The following is a 16,133-nucleotide window of genomic DNA, read 5'->3' as shown; positions in this document are numbered from 1 at the left end:
TGAGTAAACAGTTCAAAGTAAACAGTTCAGTCATGGGAATTTGATAAAGGGTTTCTGGGAACTTGGAACCTTGCTTCTGCCTTCTGTTCACTGTGAGACTAGCCCCTTATTGATCTGGAATCACACTGATTGACAAGTAACAAGAATTGCCACTTGACAGGGAGGACCCACTGTTATTACAGCAACCACATAATACTCTGGTAAACCAGTGAGTGTTTTTAGATCAGGCCTAGAAATCACATACAAACACCATTAGACCCAGTAAAATGGTAATGAGAACCCTGGTTAACTAATGAAAATGTTGTGTAATGATTATAGTAACTCAAGACACAGTTCACAAGTTCACACTTGATGCTGAAAAACTGTCTAGGACTGTCTAGGTGAGTCGGCTATGTATAGGTCTACTCTCGTGCTGATTGGATAGATCATTTAAATGTGCTCCTCCCAGACTTTGTTAATAAAACATCATTTATTGCGGGGAGCTATTGCCAGCCCAACAAATTGTGCATATTCGAGCAAGGTCACTTTGTGAGAATGACAAAGCAGACCATGGAAAACGGTATGATAAACCAGTGTTTCTCAACCCTGGTACAACCTGGAGGCAGACCAACAGTACACCTTTTCAATCTCGTCCTAATCAAACCCAAACTCAACAACTTATTAGCAGAGACTCCAAGACCAGAAATATAAGGGTCAGATAGGAGAGACATCCAAAATGTGCATGGTGTGCCCCCAGGAACATTGGTCAGAGTCACATGTGACTGGATCAACATGAGATTCTTAGTATCGTACGCTAGTGCACAATTTTTCCAGTATGGTTAACCATCGCTGGCATTCTGGAACAATGAAATAAAAGTGTAATTCTCAAAAGCACATGTCATCAAAAACAGGTTTCTACAGGTTTCCACGGCATTTTTGTTGTTGTTTTACCACACCTTTGATGGTTGGATTGACTTGTACAGAAGGATGGGTTTTCAGTATTATGAAACTGCTTGCAAAATCCTTCATCACCTATTAGAACTGTTAATGCAATCAAAACAAAATTGTAAATCGCTGCATTACCTATAAAGAACAGAACTGCAAGTATAACCATCCAGGCTGCAACAGGTCCCATCTGAGCCTTCCGAGCCATCTTGACATGGCAGTTGGGAGCTATAGAGCAGTCGCACACTGTGACCGACAGGTTTTGGATGGAGTACAATCCCTGCTGGTCTGATATTTTTATCTGGAACTGGTGATGACCTGAATACACACTGTGTTCTTTTACAAGACTCACTGTTGTGCCTACAAGAGAAATAGATGAGTGTTAGTATTACTACTAAGTAGAGATACACAAAGATAACCTCAAGGAGGTGATGGACTAGCACTGTCTTTCTAAGTGATCTCTGGCATTATTTGCCTAGAGTCAATATAACTTATTGTACTTCTGTGATGTGTTTTCTGGTTGAAACAGGATATTCAGTTTGGTATAGTGTAGGGTTGACTGGGCTGAGTGAAGTAGAAGGTGGCATTACCATAGACTGGGTCAACCCTCCATTTGTCCTTAACATTTCCTAAAAGCTCATAGTAGAAAGGTGAACTGTATGGAGGAAGGTCCAGGTCTACAGCAGTGATGCTGGCTATTGTGGGCTGTGTATCCAGGCACATGTTGACTGTGTTCACTTCCAGCACTGGTACGTTATCATTTTCATCATTCAGGTGAATAAATAGAGTTCCGGTGCCTGTCAGTGGTGGGAAACCTGCCAATCAGAGACATGGAGTAAACAGAAACATGATAAAAAAAAGTATAAACATGATAATGTCATTCATGATCATTCATGAGGTTGCAAGGTTAATGGTGTCTTTAATGAGGCTTATTTCTTCATTATGATAAGAGGAGACTTGTATCACCCCAACATTTCTGACACTGACTGCTACAGAATGTCCTGCGTAAGTCTAGTTACACAAGACTAACTTGGATAGCTAATTTTTACATGCATTTTCCACTAGACAGATGTTATTGTTGGACCCTGTGTGCATTTCTCTCAAATTAAATTAATTTTTAAATAAAATAAAATTACTTCTTTGTCCAGGTATACTTCAAAATATGAGAATATCTATAATTGTTATAAGTACGCTACTGTTAGAAAGTTTTGTGGTCGGTAAGATTTCTCGGTAGCACTTTATTTTACAGTCCTGTTCCCCATGTACATACTATGTACTTATTATAGTAATTGCATTAACTGGGTAATAGTACTAACCCTATAACTGTTATTACTGGTACTAACCCTGTACAACTGTTATTACTGCCTCAGCCTATGATTTTGGAGGATGTCCTTTCTCTAATGCGTAATCAGAGGTGTAAAAAGTACTCAAAAATGTTACTCAAGTGAAAGTACAAGTACTGAGTGAAAATTTTACTCAATTAAAAGTAAAAGTATCTGGCCAGAATCATACTCGAGTAAAAGTAAAAAAGTACTACATTAAAATTGTACTTGAGTATTAAAAAAGTAAAAGTAACAGCAAGAATGAAAACTAGAGATTCTTGTTTAAGCTTTTAATCTCTAAAAACATGAAGTGAATGAACCACATACAAGGTTTTATCCTGCTGTAGAACTGTTTGTGTTTAATTGTTTTTAATTATCAAACTATAAGACTACTACCTAATGCCAGTATGCAACATGCTACTCAAAGTTGCAAAACCTCTGATTTAACTTAAGCAGAAGCTGATTTTCAAATTGTGAGTGTCAAGCCTAGCTCTTTTGGAGCTAAAAATCAATCCTGCAGTGCCTGAAACACTGGTGTCTGAAACACAGGACAGATATCCATCCACTCTTTGCTGGCTTCATGTGTTGTCTGTTTCAAAGAAGCGAAAAAATCTTCATCATCAGATGAACTGTTGGCCATGGGTGCTCTTGATTCTGTGGCTGATTTTTGACTTCCTCCATTTTCTTCCACTGACTGTTATACAGTGGGTACGGAAAGTATTCAGACCCCCTTAAATTTTTCACTCTTTGTTATATTGCAGCCATTTGCTAAAATCATTTAAGTTCATATTTTTCCTCATTAATGTACACACAGCACCCCATATTGACAGAAAAACAGAATTGTTTACATTTTTGCAGATTTATAAAAAAAGAAAAACTGAAATATCACATGGTCCTAAGTATTCAGACCCTTTGCTCAGTATTTAGTAGAAGCACCCTTTTGATCTAATACAGCCATGAGTCTTTTTGGGAAAGATGCAACAAGTTTTTCACACCTGGATTTGGGGATCCTCTGCCATTCCTCCTTGATCCTCTCCAGTTCTGTCAGGTTGGATGGTAAACGTTGGTGGACAGCCATTTTTAGGTCTCTCCAGAGATGCTCAATTGGGTTTAAGTCAGGGCTCTGGCTGGGCCATTCAAGAACAGTCACTGAGTTGTTGTGAAGCCACTCCTTCGTTATTTTAGCTGTGTGCTTAGGGTCATTGACTTGTTGGAAGGTAAACCTTCGGCCCAGTCTGAGGTCCTGAGCACTCTGGAGAAGGTTTTCGTCCAGGATATCCCTGTACTTGGCCGCATTCATCTTTCCCTCGATTGCAACCAGTCGTCCTGTCCCTGCAGCTGAAAAACACCCCCACAGAATGATGCTGCCACCACCATGCTTCACTGTTGGGACTGTATTGGACAGGTGATGAGCAGTGCCTGGTTTTCTCCACACATACCGCTTAGAATTAAGGCCAAAAAGTTCTATCTTGGTCTCATCAGAACAGAGAATCTTATTTCTCACCCTCTTAGCAAACTCCATGCGGGCTTTCATGTGTCTTGCACTGAGGAGAGGCTTCCGTCGGGCCACTCTGCCATAAAGCCCCGACTGGTGGAGGGCTGCAGTGATGGTTGACTTTCTACAACTTTCTCCCATCTCTCGACTGCATCTCGGGAGCTCAGCCACAGTGATCTTTGGGTTCTTCTTTACCTCTCTCACCAAGGCTCTTCTCCCCCGATAGCTCAGTTTGGCCGGACGGCCAGCTCTAGGAAGGGTTCTGGTCGTCCCAAACGTCTGTGCTCTTAGGAACCTTAAGTGCAGCAGAAATGTTTTTGTAACCTTGGCCAGATCTGTGCCTTGCCACAATTCTGTCTCTGAGCTCTTCAGGCAGTTCCTTTGACCTCATGATTCTCATTTGCTCTGACATGCACTGTGAGCTGTAAGGTCTTATATAGACAGGTGTGTGGCTTTCCTAATCAAGTCCAATCAGTATAATCAAACACAGCTGGACTCAAATGAAGGTGTAGAACCATCTCAAGGATGATCAGAAGAAATGGACAGCACCTGAGTTAAATATATGAGTATCACAGCAAAGGGTCTGAATACTTAGGACCATGTGATATTTCAGTTTTTCTTTTTTTATAAATCTGCAAAAATGTCAACAATTCTGTGTTTTTCTGTCAATATGGGGTGCTATGTGTACATTAATGAGAAAAAAAAAAAACTTAAATGATTTTAGCAAATGGCTGCAATATAACAAAGAGTGAAAAATTTTAAGGGGGTCTGAATACTTTCCGTACCCACTGTAATTTCCAGGTCAACAAAGAGTATAGAACCCAAGAGGCGACACTCTGATACTTTTTAGGCAACAGTCACTAGATGGCGCTCCGGTAGCACGGCCGCCATTATGGGGTGAAAATACTAACTGGACCATTGAATCCTTCACATCTCACGCACCCAAAATCGGTGAATTTCACTGCCAAATCAGAAGCACAATAGAACAGATTTTTAAATTAAGTCACCACTAAATTGTATGGCTCCGACAGTAAATGTTGTATTGTCTTATATACGTTTTATTTTACCAGTTGTGGAATCCAACCATTCATCCATCTGAGGTAACGTAGTTAGCCTACTTTATTGAGCATTTCCATTTTAACTTTAAAACTTTACACATTTATTAATAGTAAATTAATAATTAATTAATTTAAGATCATCATGTTTGCAGCGAACAATATATTTCAGACCTAGTGGAGTAATAATAATAATAATATCTAGGTCTGAATTGAAATAAGCTATATTGTACGTTTTAATGGATCACGCTACAAACATAATGATCTTATGATCTGCTGTGTCCATTATCGCATAATTCCCACTTTTGGACACTTTTGCTTCAATGGACATTAGACAACACTGCAAAATCAAGCTGTTATATTCATATATTTATTGTCCAACATTCCCAATTTTTCTGATGCATGTCATAATTTAATTTCATATGTCGGTATTAATTCAGTGTTTATAAGTCTAATACTAATACTAGATCTTTTAAAGAGTTTTAACCCAAACTGACTGAGAGCAAAAAGGTTTTGTGAAAAAGTTTTTTTTTTTTTTTTTAACAAAGCAGTTGATATTGCCATAGAAACTAGTGGACTGCCAAGTCGCCTTCACCCCAAAATGGCGGAAATGCAAGGCCGCTGCTGGCGCAGGTGTTGCAATGGAACATTCTATTGAGTGTCGCTTCTTGTTAGTGTATATTCTTTGAGGTCAAGGTGCTGTGCATTGTGGTAATTGATGCAACATGACGTCACTTCCAAAGGACCAATGAACATGTCTGACCAATTTCATGGAATGTGAAAATGAATCTCATTGAATAAATAACCTTTAAATTAAACTGGTCATCAGCGCAATTCAATTGGTTTGGTAATAGCAAAAGAAAACTGAATGAAGTGATCTCCAAAAAATAAGTACTTTTTGACTGTAAATAAAATTGTAAGGAGTAAAAAGTACTCTTTTTTCTCAAAAAATGTAATCAAGTAAAAGTAAAAGTATTGATTTTCAAATGTACTCAAGTAAAGTAAAAATCCCCAAAAATAATACTTAAGTACAGTAATCAAGTAAAATTACTCAAGTACTTTACACCTCTGTGCGTAATTATACGTTTGACACAGAATTTGGGTTAATTCCTCTGTAATGGGACTAATCATTATTTCAGACTCCTCATCTGTCAGTCTATTCAGTTTAATAGAATCTAGAATATTATTTGGCTGTTCATCCCCTTCATATAGTTTTTTATAATAATCTTTAAATGCATCTGCAATTTCTTTAGGTTGTGATGTTATAATACCAGTATATGGATGTCTAATTTTCAGGACAACTCTACTAGACTGGGCTTTACGTAGGTGGAAAGCAAGTAGCCGGCTTGATCTATTACCAAATTCATAATATTTTCTGCTTGTATATCTTAGAGCCCCCTCTGCCTTATAAGAAAACAAGTCATCTAATTTCTGTCTATTTTGCTTCAATAGATCTAAAGAATTTTTATTTCGAGAGTTTTTATGTTCGCATTCCAGCCTCTTTATTTCTTTCTCTATTTCCAATCGTTTAAGTTCCATTTGCTTTTTTATTCTGGATGTAAATGCAATAATCTTTCCCCTTATTACTGCTTTAGCTGCGTCCACACAACATAGAGGGAGAAACAGATCCATTATCGTTTATTTTATTATAATCATCCCATTCCTTCTGTATTTCCACTAGCACTTTCTTAGGTAAGTACATACACGTAAGAGCATGTACTGTAAAAATAAAGTGCAACCGATTTCTCTTAAGTCTGTTATGCTCACCAAGGCTGCATTTATTCAATCAGATATACAGTAAAAGCAGTAGTATTGTGAAATATTTTTGCAATTTATCCCTGTGATTTAAAGCTGAATTTTCAGTATTATTACTCCAGTCTTCAGTGTCACATGATCCTTACCATCATCCACAGCATATAGGGTTGCTCTATAGGTGCTGTTTATCACAAATGGTGACTCTCTGTCCAGAATTTTATTTGTGGAAACTTGTCCAGTGTTTGCATCAACAGTTATCCATCCAGCAATATCTTCACCTTTAACAAATCTGAGAATCAGAGAAACACCAGATGAATTCACCTTTGTGATTCTGTTCCTCCAATAAACTACAGTGGCATTAGTTTTACACACAATAGAGCTTCTCTTACTTAAATGTGTTTATATGGCTTCCATCCATGTCTTTAGCAGTGAAGGTTGTTAGACTTGTTCCTACAGCTATGTTCTCCATTACAGAAACGTTTTTAACAGGAGGTATAAATACCGGAGGGTCATTGACATCTTCAACATAAATGGTCACTAGAATGGTATTATAGAGGTTTGCATCACTCATACCAGAGTTTTGGGGCTTTTTGTCAAGCTCCCACAAGGCATTCTTTACTTGCTTTTTGACCTTACATGAGAAGTAAAGAATTTCATTCTGCACACTGATGGATAGATTTTGGTATGTTTGCTCCTCATAGTCCAGTTGCTGGGTGTTTGGAATGAGCCAAAAAGTAAAGAGAGTTTAGAGAGGTGTCATCATGAATGTATACATACATATTTTTGTATATTTTCTATGCCAAAATGGCTCCTATCTCCAGCAAAACATGCAGAATCATCAGTATAACAACAAGGCATTTCAGTTCAAACTCTGATTCTGGTGCTATCAAAACATTTTCTCTGTTTGTTTGAGCATCACAACCAGCCCAAACCAGCAACAATGAATCAACCGTTGGGCAGGTTGGCTTACACAACAAAATGTCAACCATCTGCCTACCTTAACAACTGTTAAAATCCCTTCATTTGTAACAGGGTCTGTTTCAATTTTGAACTGCTCTTTTTTATCTCCGTAGATAGTGTATTTGGCTTTCCAAGCTTTTGAACCACGGATGTCTTTGTCTGTTACTTGCAGTCGCAGAACTTCAACCCCAGTTTCTCGCTCCTTGACCTTCCCAGGTCCCTGAAACACAAGTCAAATATTTTGTTGGGTTTTATATGGCAATATATCTAACTTGCTATTTAAAAAAACAATAACCAAGTATATCACAAGCAATGTTCCCTCTAATTTTTTTTTCTCGCTGAGCAAAACTTTTCTCTGTTGAGCGTACATTTTGGCCACCTGAGCAAAAACATACTTATACATATATATCAGACATATATCAGACCTGTACAATCAATGTAAACACACACATAAAAAATTGGTTTTATCATACAACTGTAACATTTAACTTTAATGTGCCGTTTCTATTTTATTTGACCCTTGATGTAACTTTGTGATTTATTAAATAATATGTTTGAAAACAAGCAGTTCAGTCACTAAATTAAGCACATTTTAGGTTACTTGAGATTTTTTTCACATTGCTGTATTAATTGTACCAGTCTTTACCAAGAATTTATTCTATTAAAAAATAATTTCTGTCCTCCTGCAGGACAGTTCAATTCTTTATAATAATATAATATGAGCAGTTACAATGATGGTTTGGGACAACCATAATGTGTTTTTGTACAGTCAATTATTAGCAACAGACAGTGTTAAACCATCAAAATTACATGTTTATTGCTTATGAATTTCCCAGATTTTTTTATACCAGGAGGTTTCAAGATTTTTCGTGGCAAGGAGCCCTAAACAATCCCCTTGTGAGATCATTTTTTTATTAGGCTTACATTATAATATAATAAAATATAATATAATATTTAAGTATTTAAACTGATATACAGTATTATATCAGTTTAAATGATTCCATTTGTTTTAATATATTATATAGTGAAAACAAACTGAAGCATTTAAACAGATCTGATAGCTAAATATTTTTAAGAAAAGTGAACGTTAACTCTTTTATAGTTATACGGAGGGAACATTGGTTTATACATCCCTGAAACTCACACCACCACCACACACAAAAATCTATTTAAACGGAGGTATATCACTTATGTATTTTGAGTCTGCAAGCTACACCTGTGGTGGGTGTGTGATTGTAAATGTCTCAGAGTTTTGTTAGCATTCTGTGCCCATCATCCGTTATTTCCACCACTTTGTCATTAAAACATGGCGTTTTATTTCACATTTCTTCTCGTTTCGCGTTTCCTCTCGTATTGAGGTATTTAGTCCACAAACACGACAGTATTCTTACCGCGACTGATTTGGCTCAGGGCCAGCCAGCTCTCACGCGCTCAGTCGTTCTCTTTCTATGGAACCTGTAAACCGCATTCACCGGTTCCAACTCTATAGCGACAACAACTCTATAGCGGTTGTCCAGAGCACTGCAATTATTTCTCATTTAAACTACTATATTCATTTTCATGTCTGTTCTCTGCGCGGCGGCCGCGGACGCGCGCAGCTTAGAGGGAACATTGATCACAAGTATTAAAACTTGGAATCTTTCAATCCACCATGAAACCTACTGTTTTGCCGGAGAACTCTGGAAGATTGTTGTTATTGTCCGAAATATTGATTTCCAGTGTACTTGTACTTGAGAGCTGTATTTTTTCCCCTTTGTCCTTTGCTTCAACCAAAATTGTATATTTTTGAGCTTTCTGGGAAAGATTAATTTAGTATAAGATTTCTTGTGTAGGGATGGAGAAATATTTATAAAGCACAAAAAGCAATACATGTTATCTGAATGGAATAACAGGTAAAGGTACAAAAATAGATCATTATTACCAATGAAAGAAATTAGGTTCATACCTCATAGTCCAAACACCCCCTAAAATAAACTGTCCCAGATTCTTTTTGGCTGTTGAATATAGAATTCAACATTATCTGTTTTTGGTGTGATAGACTTGATTGTGAAATCAAATGTTCCATTGTTTGTACTTGAATCATCTTCATCAAATGCCAGTACTGTCAGTACATCTTTACCTAGACAAATATTAAGAAAAGAACTTTCATCCAAAGTAATTTCTTTACCCTCAATGTATTTATTCAGTATTTAAGAATGCTTTGTCCAGTCCTTATTTATTCACCCTCATGTTGTTTCAAGCCTGCATGATGTTATTATTTCTGTGGAATAAAAAAGTATATTATACTGTATCTTATAACTTAGAGTCCTATCTGTTTAGTTACCATGGTCATTTTACTTGGGTCAATAATTAATTTTTAGTACAGCCCCAAAGGCTGTCGAGCACAAAAGAGCGCCATGAAAATATCAGTTGTAACATAAAGCCCCGCACATGACATGCAGACAAAAAATATAAATATTGTGGTTAAGAATTAGTTCCCATAAATTAAGAATTTTGTGGCCATGATTTACTCATTTGTTCACTCATTTTAGTTCAGTCGTGGTCATGTTGAACTAATTTGTTCCCTCATTTTGATTTAACTAAAACAAGGGAACGAATTATTAATAAATGTGGCCACAATATAGTAAAACGAGGAAACAAATTATTATATTGTGTGCACGATTTACTTAAAACAAGGACAAAACTAATTAGTTAAACTTAAACTGACATATTAGTAAGTAGTGGGAACAAATTGTTAATGTGTGGCCACAATATACATTTTTTTTCCCCCTGCATGTCATGTGCAGGTCTCCATATTTATAAGATTTGTGTTCTATATTGTAATTCTTCATGAAGTAGCTGAGTGTGGGAAACAGGCCAAATTAAGTTGTTTATTCAATTGAAAATCGTCCTCTCATAATTGATATTAACTTTGGTTGTATGGAAAAGAGCTGTGTAGTGTGTAATAATTGTAATAATCAAAAATGTTTGCTTCTGTCTTATGAGAAAAAATAACAACATAGTGGTCTGCAACAACATGAGGGTGAGTAGATAATGACAGAATGTCCTATTTTTGGAACTAATCATTTAATTTTACAATTTGGGTTACCTTGATCATGTGACTCGTCCACAGTCACTTGATAGACTGGACTTCTGAAATTTTGGGGCATGATCATTTATGTCCAATATTTTAATCTCAACCCCGAGCCTTGTATCCACTTCATTATTGGATTTCATTTATTGCTTCAAATTTCAACTGTAATTGAGTCCAGTGAATGTCAGTATACAAGCCTTCTTTGCAGTGTATTTAAATTAATTTCCATGTTATTATGTAATGGGTGGTTTGTTTTTCACGGAGTACTTACATTGAGAATTTTAATACCTTGTGAATTTTCATAGTCCAACTTTCTCCAATACTGAAACATAACCTTTATCATCAATCTTGAGAACACCTTGTTGGCTCTTTATCCACACCCTGACCTTGTAGCTCGAATTTTACTAAATAAGACCTGTCAAGTTCAATCTGAAACACAAACAACATACACACTTAAATATTCACATGATCATGATAAGTCTAGTACTTATACACATGTAATGTGAAAAATGCTATACAAATAAATAGGGCTGTCAAACGTACTGACTTCAGTCGGTACTGAAATTTTAAAAATGTGATGATACTAGCATTTCCCCCTAACATTTTGAGTGCTGATTAAACATAGTTTCAGATTAAACATATTGCTAATTGCAATTACAGTAATTAATATTAATCAATATGATCTAGTTAGTTAAAATGATTTGAAATTAAATCAGTATTCAGGGACTGACTTGATAGGTAGTGCAGAACCTATTGTGTATTGTTTCTGCCTACACTAAAAACAATATATTAAATGTTTTTTAATCAACCCTTGATGGGGAATACTGGCACTTTATTTTTTCCGGACCAAACAAACCGAACTACAAGTGTGAACGCACCCTAAGACAGCACTCAACAACAGGGACGTGCACAGGAATTTTGAGGGGCAGTTGCTCTGACCTAAAAAAAAGGGCACTCCCCTACCAACATTTTTTTTTTTTGTAATGCCTCGTTTTTATTTTTATTTCAGTTAACGACGATTTTTTTTCCCACCTAGTTTTCGTTCATATTCGTTAACGATTATAACCTTACTCATCTTTCCGACAACGTTAAGTCGTCTCACCCGACAACCGTGACAATCTCCTTCTAGTGCCGCTCATGCAGGCTCAGCTCAGGTGCCGGTCGCGTGCAGCGCTGCAGCCACGTAAACAGAGTTTGCCCTTCCCCTACTGACTTTCACTTTCGGACGGGTGCCCGAATATGGAAGTGAATGAGGCTTTGCGATTTTTTTTTTATCTAGGCCTACGTGAAATTCTGCATCCATTGTACGATTTTTTTATTTATTTTTTTCCACCTCGGAAGGGCAACGTGAGTCGAGAAGGGCATATGGGCAGTTGCCCGGGCAACCTGAGCAACCCCCCTGTGCACGTCCCTGCTCAACAACACTCAAAATGCTAGGAGGAAATGCTGATATTGTCACATTTTTAACATTTCAGTACTGACTTGGTACCGAAGTTGGTTTTTTTGACAACTCTACAAATAAAATGGAATTGAATGACATAACAGGAAACTGTTTGAAATGCCTCTCACCTGGCCTAATTTATAAGGAAATGGACCAGGGCTTTCTTCCTCAATATTAAAAGAATCAATGATCCATGCACGCTTCTGTCGTATCCTTCCACTGTCAGCCAACACACACACTGTCCAGGCAAACTGAGTTAAAAAGAAGTCGTCATAAGTAATGTTATGAAAATTGTGTTATAAAGGTTATGTCAATGCATGAATTTCATGAATTCTGGCCAAAACATGTCCTATTTTACCTATATTTTCATTACCTTCAGTGCTGGGTAGATTATTTTACAAATTGTAGTCCAATGCCGAATACAAATTACATGACAAAAATTGTAGTGAGTAATGTAATCTATTACATTACACATCTTAGGTAATATAATCTGCCTACTTTTGGTTTACTTTTATATTATTTTTGACCTAACTAGTTTATCACATTGATTTTGCCAATCTTATGCCACATTGATAAAAATAAATAAATAAATAAATAAGTAAAATAAAAAATACAAAGAGAAAGAAAAATTATAAAATTTTCTGTTATCAACAATATTGAAGTGCATTAAACATTACATTATGTTAGGGTTTCCCAAACTAGGGTTTGGGAAGGAACTGCAGAGGGTTCATAAATTGATTAAAAAAAAAAACCCAAAGGATTCATTAAATCTTAAAAATGTTAAATTAAAATAAATAAATAATTTTAAAATAAAAATAATCAAAAAAAAAAAAACTAACTAAAAAAAAAAAAAATTAATTTTTTTAGTTTTATTCAAATTTCCATGTTATTATAGTTGCCTGAGTAATATATAAGCAATAAATGAGCAATAGGCTTTTTTAGAAATGTAAAATGAAAAGATAGAAATAACAATTAGGGACAATACTGAATTCTGAATAATTTACTGAATACAACTGAATATGTATATGAATTGAATATGAATATTAAATAATCATGTAATCAATAAACACTAGTTTGATTATGAGTATTTTAAAATGCAATATAATCTAATTACAAGTATTTCATTGCTGGAATCTAATTACATAATCCTACAAAAGTAATACTTTTTGTAAGTAATATAAAAGTAATATTCCAGTACATCAAGAATTGTGAGGAGGAAGTGTGCTTAATCGTAATGAAAATAATTCAGAAACACTACAAAAAATTCTTTGTACAAAATATAAAATCTTTTTTTTTTTTTTTCCTTTTGATTTGGGGTGCTATTCAATACTATATTGAACTACATTTTCAGTGCCATCGTGTGATTTACCTGAAACATTTTACAGTTGTTTTACATGCAGGAGATTCTCATCTTAGTGGTAAGTCAGAGTGATTCTTAGGAGATGGGTGATTTAGTCAAGTAGCTAATGTGATATTACCCAAAAATTGATTGCTTTGAAAAGGTTTAAAGGTTTAAAAGCCTCCAGAAACTAACCTTGAACTACCACATTCTTCCCCTTGAAAAAAGCCAATAACCCCATTTCTCCAGACAGAGATTGTAATATTGTGTGAAAGTCAAAGAACCAAATTTGAATGGTTTTGTGTCAATATAGAAACAGTGAAAAAAATGGTGACGATTTACTTTGCAATAATATTCACTCCAAAACTGCTAGTAAATTTCACAAATAATTACAAAGTAACAAGAAGAAGACATTTTTTAAGTAAAAAAGACTGAACTATTTTATTGTTAAAGGTACTCCAATAATCTTTGTTTTATTTACAACTTTGATTTTTTTATTTATTTAATTTTTTTTACAGTGAAGATGGTTTTAAATTTGAAATTGCTTTGAATGTTTTAAATATAAACACTTTGCTGAGAAGATTTTGATAAGCTTATTAAATTCATTTTCATTTATTGCCATAGTCAGGGTAATTAAAATATAATTTGCACCTAATGAAGAACTTGTGAAAAATGTATACAAATATTAAGAATATTTATTTTTTGCATGTTTTCCTTTATTGTGACAGGACAGTATGTTGACAGGAAGAGAAGTTAGAGAGAGAGGTGGATGGGATCGGGAAAGAGCTACACTTGCCAGGACTCAAACTCGGGACGCCCGAATCACACCTGCGCTACATGTCGGCGTGCTGCCCACGAGGCTATTGGTGCCAAGAATAAATGACGTTGCATGAAGGACTCTTCATTCTTAATGTCAAGGTGAATCTCCCTTCATTGTGGCAGGGATATTATTTATAATGCCACTTCTTGAAATTGTTTTTTCAATTATATAATGTGGAATGATTAACTACTGTATTTCATCTAATATTTTGATCATGGCATAATATCACATTGACAGGCCACTTAACAGGAGTCCACATATCTGTAGTCCAGCTGCCCAAAATAAGTTACAAATAAAAGATTAATGTCTGTCAATGAGATAAAAGATTAATTATTAGTTACTGCTGTAACTGTTGATGACAAAACTATAATTTTAGGACGACTGCCAAATGAATAGGGACTTTCCAACAACAGTATGTAAATGACTGTATTTTCTGGCCAGCATTCACATAGTAAATCAAACTTTCTGACATGACATGTCAAACCCTGAAAAATGAATGATGATGATACAAGATGATACAAGATGATAGGATGATACACAAGCTCACAACTGTACAGATTATATAGAACACTATAATTAGATAGATATCGCAAATGCACATTTAATTGAATTCACATAATTATTAATTGGTTTTACAAATAAGCATATTTGGGAGTATACCTACACTGTAAAAAAAAAATATCCCTGTAAAATTTACAGTAAAAAAACGGTAGCTGTGGTTGCCAGAACTTTACTATAAAAAATACAGTAGCAGCGTTTTAGGTTTTAAGGGACAGCACTTAGTTTACTGTCTATTTACAGTTCAAAAGTGTTTAGTTTAAAGGTTAGTTCATAACTGTTTATTTTACACATTGTAAAAAAAATTCTGTTAAATTTACGGTAAAAAAAAACAAAACAACTTATTTCATTAACTGATATAATGTTAATTTACCAACCTATTGAAGTTCTAATATCTGTTTTGTACCATTAATACACTGACAAATCACAAGCAGCTTTTCCACCAGCTGAAAGGACAATACTAATATATAGAATGTGCACACAGTGTTATTCAAACAAACACTAAACATAATCATGGTAACACTCATGAAATTTTAAAAATGCAATAAACATTAATTTAACAAAATTAGATAAAACCCTAATGTACATAAATGATTAGAAAAAACTAAGAAGAAACAAGAGTTATTACAATGAAAATACATCAAATGTTAAGTGTCAAATGTTAATTGCAGGAATGTTAATTTATGGTTTTTCACTGTAAATTATACAATGACTTGTTTTTTTTCACTTCCAAAAACTGTAGTATTTTACTGTAAAATTACATTAAATGTACCGTTCAATCCATTACAGTTATTCACCGTATATAGTATGGAAACTTTCTGTAAACCCATTAACTGTTTTTCACCGTGGCATTTTTACAGTCTTTTACCTTTAATATCACGATCATTAAAGGCATGCTTACAATGCAAACAATTTTTAAAGTGCATGCTAATGTGTCATGTGTCAAAGACTTACTGGAATGAAAGCCACTTTCATTCACACCCCATAGTGTTAACATGTATCCAAGTCAACAGAACTTAAATAAGTATACCCTACAGTTCTTACAACATGACACATGTAAAATAATCACATTAGCTAATCATTCACTGAAAACCAAACATTCTATAGCTCATTGTACATAAACCTGGATTTCACCTGGCTTTATACATTGCGATAGACTTCCCACAACATAAACACCTACTGTTGTCTAGAAATATGAGCAGAGAAACATGAGCTGGCGTGACTGACCAACTGTATGGCTGTATCACATCACACAGGCCTTTAACTCACCAGCACCACAAGCAAACTGAAAGGAAGGGTCTTCATGTTGAAGCATGTGATACGCTGTGAGCCTCAAGCAGTCCAGTGCGAATGAGTCTGAGCTTTCCTCTTTCTCATTGAGAAATAGTATT

General features: G+C 35.3%; 1 protein-coding gene across 1 annotated transcript in view; it reads right to left on the bottom strand.

Moving 5' to 3' along the window:
- The window catches only part of LOC125261003 (cadherin-like protein 26), a 21,590-nt gene extending 5,457 nt beyond the window's left edge, over positions 1–16,133 (bottom strand). The window contains 15 exon segments of the mRNA XM_048179544.1: positions 1,063–1,284; positions 1,515–1,739; positions 6,698–6,840; positions 6,941–7,260; positions 7,549–7,731; positions 9,174–9,305; positions 9,457–9,504; positions 9,506–9,630; positions 10,600–10,636; positions 10,638–10,724; positions 10,726–10,746; positions 10,856–10,945; positions 10,948–11,013; positions 12,154–12,276; positions 16,012–16,133. Of these exon segments, the coding sequence (XP_048035501.1) occupies positions 1,063–1,284; positions 1,515–1,739; positions 6,698–6,840; positions 6,941–7,260; positions 7,549–7,731; positions 9,174–9,305; positions 9,457–9,504; positions 9,506–9,630; positions 10,600–10,636; positions 10,638–10,724; positions 10,726–10,746; positions 10,856–10,945; positions 10,948–11,013; positions 12,154–12,276; positions 16,012–16,047 (1,858 nt within the window). The 5' untranslated portion in view covers positions 16,048–16,133.

This window comes from Megalobrama amblycephala, unplaced genomic scaffold, assembly GCF_018812025.1.
Source record: "Megalobrama amblycephala isolate DHTTF-2021 unplaced genomic scaffold, ASM1881202v1 scaffold230, whole genome shotgun sequence".
Classification (NCBI taxonomy): Eukaryota; Metazoa; Chordata; class Actinopteri; order Cypriniformes; family Xenocyprididae; genus Megalobrama; species Megalobrama amblycephala.
The sequence above is the reverse complement of the archived record's forward strand: the minus strand, read 5'-3'. Positions and strand labels throughout refer to the sequence as shown.